Raw genomic sequence first — 10,212 nt, forward strand, 5'->3', positions numbered from 1 at the left:
ACTATTACTACTATGACTATTACTATTACTACCGCTGATGCTATCGCTAATTACGTTGTATCTCGTATAGTCGAATTCTATTCGCAACGATCTACTCGAGACCAAGCGATCTCGACTGGATCGAGGACGAAGCGACACAGCGGGTCCTGGCGTAACACCTGCGTATTCCGACTTATCACATCGTACATGAATTTCTTTATTTTCTTTCGCGAAGGTGGAAAGTCGGGCGGCGTCGTGAGTTTGTTCATCCTCGGAACACATTTGAATCGTTATTTTGAGTTCCCCGTCCACTCGCGTTTCACGAAAACAAGGATTAATTCAAAGTCAGAAATAACGCAGAATGCTACTCAAAAAATGTCTTGCTGGCTCAGGCAGAATTCTAAATGTCACAGTTAAAATTTACCGCTGTTTTTTTGTATCTGCTAGAAAATTGTCTGTGGTACGTAGAATTCGCAGTAGCAGCATTCTAGCAATATCTGTAGATTTAAAAATTTAGATCTCGTTACCAATTATTAACCCGGTCTTAATTTGAATGGACGTCGCAAAGAGAGACTCTCTTACTAAATTTCACAAATAGTTCAGACATAAATTTTGTCTCTGTCATCTGAGATAAAAGTATCAATGTCTGTACACTAATAATACTGGTACCTAATTTTGGACATTCTTATTGTTTTGGTTTTTAAATACAAATATTTAAACTTTCAATATATATATATATATATACAGGGTGTCCCGCCACTACCGCATTATCTTTTAAGGACGGATTCCTGAGGTAATTTGAAGAAAAAAATCCTAATGCAAAAATGTCAAGGCTATAATACTTTTCAAATTATAAACGATTAAAGTTGACAAATTATATTGGCTAAAGTATGCGCGCTCAGGTACGGTACAACACACAATGGTACAGGTGTATGCACATAAGTGAGAATTTGCATAAGATATGAAATTAGTTGTAAGTTCCTGAAAGAAACGTCAAATGTGTGACAGCTTACTGATTCTCATAAATCTATTGTGTGATATTTTATTCATAACATTTTGACGAGATTGTTATTATTTGCGATATGTTTATTTAAATGATAAAAAAGGCAGATTATTACATATATTGTTATATGTATAGAACTTCCGTATCAATATTTGGAAAAGGGACGACATGTGCATGCACCTGAGCGCGCGTACTTTAGCCAGTATAATTGGTCAAGTTTAATCGTTTATAATTTGAAAAGTATTGTAGCCTCGCCATTTTTGTATTAGGATTTTCTCATTCAAATTACTTCAGAAATCCGCCCTTAAGAGATAATGCGGTAGTGACGGGACACCCTTGTATATATATTTTCTACATTCTACTTTCCACCTTGATGCGCCTTTTCTCGCTTCTTCTTGAAACATACCCCATTAGTCGCCCGAGAGAAGTTTTCTTGAGCCAACAACGTTATGATAGTTACCAAACTTTTTCCCGTCGTGTCGAGAGAAACGCGTACCTCCCATGTTTATTGCTTATCGATTAGATCTTTTCTTCTAACTTACCAGATGATTACGCACTAAACACTAACTGTAATGTTACATCAACGTCATTTTCTTCTCAACAATATGTAAATGTAATATAACATAACAATTATATTGTTGAGTGAGAAATTATAATATTGACGTAATATGTTGTTGTTACACTGAGAAAAAAATACTTGAAAATTTATTTGTGGAATAAAAGTTTATTTCATGGAAACAAACTTTATACTTCATAAATAATTTTTAAAATTTTTTTTCTTAGTACAGTTGTTGCTTGCATACAAGCAAAAAATATTTAGTTTGTAATGAACAAACTGACGCATTTTGATTGGAAAAAATAAAAGTTCTGATTCTTAGAATCAAGTTTGTATCATAAAAATCAAACAGAAATTCTGTTCTTCAACCAAAACGCGTTGTTTTATTTATCAAAACATAAAAAAAATAATCTTAGTAGAAATTCTCTTATATGTGGCCTCAGGAAGATTTTTCTAAAACTAAAAGAAAAATATTCAAATAAAAGAACTTTAGCTACAAAGTGTTATTTCTTGTAATCTTATATATAATCATAAGCGAAAACTCTTATTACTCTTATTGAGGGTATTCTTCTAATGAAGTGTAAACTAGTAATTTTGAAATATATTACATATTAATTTAACTTTTTCCTTTTTGAATCAAGAGGAATATGTTAAGCAGAATGTTCTCTTATTAGAAGAAATTTTTATTAAGAACAAAACTTAGACTGTAAATGAAAGATCAAATTCCTTTAATTTCAAAAATATTATGTTTACAATATTTTTCTTTTGCTCTTAGAAGAATCCTTTTAAGGCCATATATAAGATATGTGTATATATAATCTTCCGCTGAAGATAAGATTATATTTTTTTGGATAAACCAGACGTTGATACAATTAAATCTTTTTCTCCATGGATGTTATTCACTTATTGCAATGCGTAATCCGTTATTATGTTGACAGATCCAAGAAGCTATTCTAAAAGTGATACACAAATCGCACACTTGTACATATGAGAACGTCATCGCGAGTCTTTCTCCGATTTAAGACTCACTTAGAATAACATACATGTGAGAACGCGACCGTAGATAGACGTTGGATCAAGAAAATTCTGGGCGTGTTGCCACTTTGATAAAAGAGGAAAAATAAAAAGCACTGCCAGCGCGAGCTAAAGTTCTTGCGTTTTCCTGTCACGACTGAGAAGACACGCGGTAACACGAAACCGGACCCGTTGTTTCGTCCTCGTAGATTATCGCGATTTCGTCGAACAATCGTCGAACTCTCTCGAGGTGATCGATGCTATCGCGAAGAGGAGCAACGATAATTCCTCCTCGCGTCATTTTCTTCTTTTCTTTCATTTGCGCAGTTTGCACGATCGCAGGGACCAACCAAGGAATTATGAGAGCGCGTCTTCGATACTGCTTGATGAAATATTACGACAAGTTAATTGCGTATATTTGTAAGGTCCATTTAAAATATCAAATCTATCTCGAATGTACCTTACAAGTGATGGATTTATTATATTCTCGCTTTGAACGCCCTCTTCAAATTTAATTGACTTACAGAAGGCTCGCTTTTACGTGTATAATCGTAGAAAATGATATTTGACAAATTTTAATGAATCAGGACTCCAAATCTCACTTTTCTGTCTTACTCAACATTGTTATACAGATGTTTCTCTCACGAGTTGCAATTTCTTTTTTTTTTTTTTATCAAGATTCACTTGTGGGAGGAAATATTTTACAATCAGTACATAACTATCAAGAAACATTTAAAGAATTTATCAGATTTAACGCATTTTGTAGTGGGGTAAACGACTTTCTTGAGTAAAAATATGCAGAGTGAGTCAATAACAATAATATACTTGAATATCTTTGAAGCAGAAAGAACCTTAAAGTCCTCGAAACTGTATCCAGAAAAAAGAATAACTCTACCACAATAAGTTTTTTTCTACAAATAGAAAGCTTTGAAAATCTGAAGATTACCTTCATTTCTTGTTTCGAAGATATTCAAGATGATCTGACATCAATGACAACAGTTATTGATTCACCTTGTATTGAGATGGTTTTTATATAAATATATAGAAAGAAAATTTTTTGGTGTATTAATGTGAAATTAATTTCTCTAAGAGAATGAGGAAATCCATTCACCAAACTTTCCTCTTTGTGTATAAAAACCATCTATTTGCTTAATAAAATGTTTGCGTTTGTTATTACATGAAGAATCGTACTAATTTTCTCTTGACTGAAGACTTCAATCTTCTGACTGATGACAAACGAAATTGATATCCGGGCAACTTTTGATAACATGCTCAGCGGCCGATAATTTGTTTCCACATCCTGCGGTTGGTCCTGCGTTTCCAGGCCACGAGGGAGATGCGAACTGTCGCTCCGAAAGCTGTAATTACTGAGAGAGAATGCGTTTTTTTTTGTTGCGCAATTGTGGGTTATAGTTATGAAACGTACATGCTTGTTCGGCCGGCCTAGGAAAGCTTTCGCGAATACGTACGTGACGAGTTCTTGCGAGCACGTGGGAGTTCACATTGAGGGGCTCCAGTCGATTTGAAAGAAGCGACGAATAACTCCGATGGCCTCCCTCGGCGATAAGACGTCACGACGATTACGGCAGGTGTCGATGATAATTCGCGATCGATGTATTCTAAGTGTACTAATCGAACTGTGTATCAAGGCGAACGGTTTGTACATGTATATATAATTACTATTATAATCTATTGAGGCAAAAAGAGCATTATAATAATAATGTGTTAGTGTGCTCGTGGAAAAAGTGAGAGTACGCGCGCGCGCGCGTGTGTGTGCGTGTGTACGTGACAAAGAGTATGTATGAGAGTATGTGTTTGTGTGTGTCCGTATGTGAGGGAGGGAGATTTAGATAAAAGAGTCCGATAAAGTCGAAGAGACAACGGCGAAACCCAGAACGACTAAATAATAAATACTGTAAGCTGTCTTTGTGTACCATATGACAAAAAAAAACAACAACCATACCTATAGTTGAAGCGTTTTGGGCAGAGAGAAATGGAAAATGGAACAGTTTGGTGTGTTCGATATAATAACCCTGTTTCTCGGTTGCTTTGCATTTGTACTTCGTTCTGGCTTGGCGAGAGAACTCGAGATATCAGTCGTCGTCGTATAGTCAGTCGAATGATGCAATCATTAACCCATGTACATTCGAGATCTACGCTCTTGCTTGCTTTCAATTCAGACAGTCTACAGAGATCATCTTCAAAAGTTTCAGTGGTTTAATAAATAATTAATTTGTTATTCAATTTCTTTGAAAATTTAGTTTCTATGGCTTTTATTCTGAACGTTTTATCGATAAAAGTATCTTTGCACGGAAAAAAAAGAATATTTTTAAAAAATGTCTTTATTTTTTATATGTGTTACTTTTCAAATGAGATTACACAATATTAAATTAAGATAATTTATTTGCAGTAATATATTTTATATAATTTAATACACAAAGAAGAATCTATTCTTATTATTCAAAAGTAATTTTCGAGAACTCAAAACACTAGATATATTTGAGGATATAATGTTTCTAAATATCGGAAGGAAATATTATGATCAAAATAATTATATTATACTTCTTATGAGACTATTATAATATTCAAGTAAAATTATAACATTGTTGAAATACAAAATTTTAAAACTGATTTTCTAATAAAATTATATATTGTTTATATATAAAACAATGATTGTTAATTCAAGTTTATTAGTTTTAAATGAATACTAATTTTTTCTATGTAAATGTGGCTTATAAAAATTATAAAATTTGTCTTAAATATTCTGTTTCTTTTAGACATCTTTTGAACGTCTTTAAGAGATCATTTAGTAATTTTATTTCGATTTAGGTAAACATTCTTTCTAATTATCCATTACGTTTTCCGTCACGTTGCTTTTATTGACAAAATAGAGTTCAGAATAAGGACCTACATTTGCGATATATTTTTACTTATACTTGTTAAGAGGAAATGTTTGTCTCCATATCGTAATCTTGGATCAGACATATTTTAGTTATTTATTTATCCTGCGCGCAGACAGAATACACCGTTGTAAAGAGAAATGTAAATGGGTTAATACCTGTGCATCTTTCGTTGCACCGCAGAGTGTAGTTTCCTCCTGTTGCATCCCGCCCTTGTTGATTCAAGATCACCGTGATTGATCATTTTTATGTATAGCACTTGCATCAACGTATATATCACATCTTCGCCTAAGAACAGTGAACTATTTAATTGTAACAAGAAGGAAGAAACGAGGAGAAATCGTCATTACCGTACGACGCTTGTTCGACGACGATAAACGCTTGGTTCACCAGCGATACTTGTCGAGGGGAGACAAGGGCGTGAAACGGCAGGGATAGCACTCTGCCTGTTGATCTGCAATAAATTGCGAGAATGATGTTGTATAAATTAAAGCTATCGTTCGCTCCCTGACAACGTTCACGATATCAGGGAGATCACGTCACACGAGATGAGCGACGTTAGGAAATTTGACCTTCGCCTCGCGCTCCACTCTGGCCGAAACTGTATAGTTATATAAAAAGAGCGAGGAACGGCTGACGTAAAATACAAGACGCGACGGCGTTACGCTCGCTCAAGTTTCGACTGGAGGAGCCGGTGGATAGCGATTGCAAGTTGTTTAGTGCGTTTTGACGGTCGGAGGACTCGCCGTCTCGACGAGTGTGCGAGTCTGCTTCGAGAATAAGAATGTATTACCGAGTGTCAGTGTTGTTCAGACATGTTTCACGATTGGAAAGGCAATTACGGGAGGCTACGTGTCCTAATTAAGTTCGCGTTTCGCATTCGGCACTTAGTTCGTACACCCGATGTAGCGTCTAGCCGTGCGGAACGAAATTGAAATACATCTCGTCAGCGGCAAGTCGTGAGAGAGAGAAAGAGAAAGAGAGAGAGAGAGAGAGAGAAAAAAAAAGAATGTGTGTGTGTGTGTGTGTGCAAGATCAAGAATTTGTATTGTTTCCTTCTCAGCAGGCCGTCTTAGTTTCTCCGCCACGTTATGTTTACCGTAGGAGCAAATTAGGAGCCGAAAGAAGCGTTCGCGTTCTTAGATCGAGTGTAGCCGCGACAGAGGAGGTCTCGCGAATCACGTGCGTGCACTGCATTTCGGTAGGATATTTTCGAAAATACTCGGCGGGAGCGTATCCGCGTTCAGGCGTGTCCGTGTCTCGTCCTTTCGCGGCCTCCTCTGTCGCCGCCTGTTTGTCGAACCTAGTTGGAGATGAAGAAAAGAGGAAACGAAGCATTTTTTAAATTAAACGAAATGAACGAAGCTCACGTGGCTCTTCACTCATCAACTCCATCCAAGTTTATCCTCAGTACTAATCAATAATAATCAATTGTTTATTTCCTTTCCACGTCCTTATTTTAAACGTAGTATGTAAACAGTGTGGTTACTTTCAAAACGCGCAGACATGTAACTTTATTGATTTTCACAGGTCATAAATTTTAAGACTCCTGGTTGCTTGCCGCGATAATGTTGGATTATGGCGTTAGAGGGGAGAAACGACACGCTGAATATTCTTGCTATTTTTAAATAAAAAGATATTTAAATATATTCAGTATAAAAAGATATTTAAATGAGAGAACACATTTCAGATCACTTGAGCTAATCTATAAAATACTCCGAAAACTATTTACAGTTGTAAAACGTGACACACAACTTTTCTCTTTAACTCGTTTCTCATTATTTTGTCACGTTAATTTTACAGCTATTTATTTATTATCAATCAATTTATTCTTACTTCAGCTTAAGCCAAGAAGTAGGGATTTAGTTTACAATTTATTCCTTAGCTCATTCATCCATTCCACGCATATATCCCTGCATTCATTCGCTTCTACCTAACTTAATCAACTTCTAGCCTACACGTCCACGCACATCCACTCCGGAAACGGAAGTCCTACCTAACTTAATCTAATCTCTTCTAAATCTACCTAATTCAAACTTTGTACATTATATCTCTTCATCCATTATACTTTCCATTTCTTTCTCCATTTTTCTTTAATTTCTTTGCTTTTTCTTTTTCTGTTCATAATTTACTGATTACTTTTTCCATCTAACACTTCATTCCAAATCCTCTCTTTATTCTTTCTTCCTCATCTTTTCCCAAATCTTTGAACCATTTCCTTGTTATTTCACATTTCTTCACGAAGTGCTCTATACTATTTATTTATTATCAAGGGAAAAGAACGGTTTCCAAAGCATTTTACAAAAATGTACAAATGATCTCAAGTGTACTTTCATACAAATATTTTTTCTTTGAAAATCGCACGTAAGAATTTTGGGCATGTAGTAGTTTTCTCACTTCTAATATTACCAATCAGGAGTTTCGCGGCTAAGAATCAGAAGCTTTAAGAACATATATCTATCTGCCTATAACGATCAAATGTTTTTTTCTTCAAGATGACGAATTATCGTTGATTTATGTAGCTAAGAAACCACCGTCAATGGGCAAGCAGACTCCGTTGATCATAGAACTTCGGTCACTCAATAAGTATACAATAGCATCCACCACCTCGTCAACCTCTGCAACAATATTTACAGTATCTTATAGCGAATTCGGTTGCTTGTACTGAATGCACACTAAGGCTTGTTTATAGTATGTTATTATATTTAAAGATTGTCTTAAATAAATTCTCAAATATTTTTAACCAGTAATATGATATGTACAACATCCGTACGAATCATTTTATTAGCTAAAATGTTTTTAAATATGTACTTAAGATACGATCTTAAATATAAGAATGTACTGTAAACAAGCCTTAACGCGCACTAGTGCAAGTTACTGAAATCGCTATTAAACTAGTAGTCTTTAAATTATTTATATTTACATTTAGTGTTTGAAAAGGTCCCAAATTAGTTAAATATTAAAGTTAATCAATGTTAACGTACCGCCGAATCGACCAAGTGGAATTTTGCTCAACATCTCTTGTGCCTTCTGTGGATCGCTCCAACCCAACTTTCCCATTTCTGTCATAATGACCGTAGGATTCACAGTGTTGACCCTTATATTGTGCGGACCTAATTCGTTAGCCATTGCCCTACAATATGATCAAATATAGGATGTTAAAAGATTCTTTAACCAAGTTGCAGTCGATCTCCCTGCTTAAAAAACCCGACAAGGATTTATAGAAATGTGTATATATATATTTATATATATACAAATGTTATTGAAATACTACATAATTTTATCTGTACACTTAATACTTATATCGGAAATTTCTATTTCTCACATTTCAGCTCATATAAAAAGGTATCAATTCCTTTGGTTTTATATTGTAACTTACTTTTAACGATTAAATATTATATTGGAAATATAATAATTGCGAAAATAATTACGCGTAATTATCCGTCGATTTTCTTTAATTAATAACTAAAGAATCTGCGTGATTATTTGCAAAATGGCACAGGATTTTCTTGCTCAACTTGACCTAATCTACATGAGGTGCATGAGGTGTAGGACACTGTATTAGACATCCTATACAAGAGAATTTTCATTAAAAATAAGATTACATTTTGGTTGGGTGCATCAATATTAATAATCAATATTATAATTTCCCACTCAACAATGAAAGTGCAGTATAACATATGTAATATGTGATAAAGTGGAAAATTATGTCAATGATGTAATGTTTACTATTGATTGGTGTTTACTAGGGATGAATTAAAGCGGAGAAGACTGTCGCGAAACTGTGAAACGAAGGATAACACGCGATTACATTTTTTGCAAAGTAAACATCTAGATTAAATCGGTCAATTTCGCCTTGTAAATATTTGAAAACTTTCTCCCCTTCGCATCTCATGTATATTTCACATTTATTTGAACGCTAGTTTGACGTGAAATATGAGAGTTTTTCTATCTTTTACGCTTCGTTCGTTATTAGTAACCGAGGCGCAGATGTTGGCTAAAGCGCTAATTCGTTTCCCGCATGATAATATTAATTATCTTACTTTGATAACATATCAACAGCGGCTTTGGATGTGCAATAAACGGCGTGATCCTTGAGTGCCGCCTGACTGGCCTGCGACGATATATTTACGATGCTGCCGCCACTTTTCCGCTCGATCATGCCCCTAGCTACAATCTGAGACACGTTCAATATAGCCTTCACATTGACATCGATAATCAGGTCGAACTGCTCGGGCGTGGCGTCCAAAAATGGTGACAAGACGGCGACGCCGGCATTGTTGACTAGGAGATCGATCGGCAAGACACTCTGCACAGCCTTCCTGGTCGCGTCCCAGTCGCGAAGATCAACACAGATCGTCCGAATCTTTGGGCTAGCCGCGGCTAAGTTCTCCAAGTTCTTCTGTGTCTTCGACAGTGCGAACACCTGTCCTCCGTACTTCGAGAGACGCAGAGCCAGATCTCTGCCGATACCTGTTGCAATTTCGTCGTGAATTAAATAGCTTTGTGGTCAATCGTACTAGAGAGAAAATGAGAGAACCCGGGAGAGGGAATGATTATATATAATTATATAAAATTATATATAATTTTTTATATATGATTCATATATATGAATTTTGCATCTACCCAGCAAATAAGATGACGTCAAATGACGTTAGAGACGTCAATAATACGTCATTAAGACGTCATTTGACGTCGTCTTATTTGCTGGATATATATATATATATATATATACATATATATATATATATATATATATA

The 10,212-nt window shown here is 35.2% G+C and overlaps 1 protein-coding gene across 2 annotated transcripts in view; it reads right to left on the reverse strand.

Annotated features, from left to right (window-relative positions):
- Positions 1-3,009: 3,009 nt before the first annotated feature.
- LOC116852996 (L-xylulose reductase) overlaps positions 3,010-10,212 on the reverse strand; it is a 9,709-nt gene continuing 2,506 nt past the window's right edge. The window contains exons 2-6 of one of the 2 annotated variants that reach the window (XM_032833843.1): positions 9,496-9,925; positions 8,437-8,585; positions 5,803-8,070; positions 5,611-5,740; positions 3,010-4,180 (exon numbers count right to left, since the gene is read on the reverse strand). In XM_032833843.1, the coding sequence (XP_032689734.1) occupies positions 7,967-8,070; positions 8,437-8,585; positions 9,496-9,925 (683 nt within the window). In that variant the 3' untranslated portion in view covers positions 3,010-4,180; positions 5,611-5,740; positions 5,803-7,966. Of the gene's footprint in view, positions 4,181-5,610; positions 8,071-8,436; positions 8,586-9,495; positions 9,926-10,212 lie in introns of both variants that reach the window. The other variant, XM_032833842.1, reaches the window with a different exon arrangement.

The sequence above is a fragment of the Odontomachus brunneus genome, unplaced genomic scaffold (genome assembly GCF_010583005.1).
Source record: "Odontomachus brunneus isolate Ranch 3 - 2012 unplaced genomic scaffold, Obru_v1 Obru_scaffold_264, whole genome shotgun sequence".
NCBI classification, from domain to species: Eukaryota; Metazoa; Arthropoda; class Insecta; order Hymenoptera; family Formicidae; genus Odontomachus; species Odontomachus brunneus.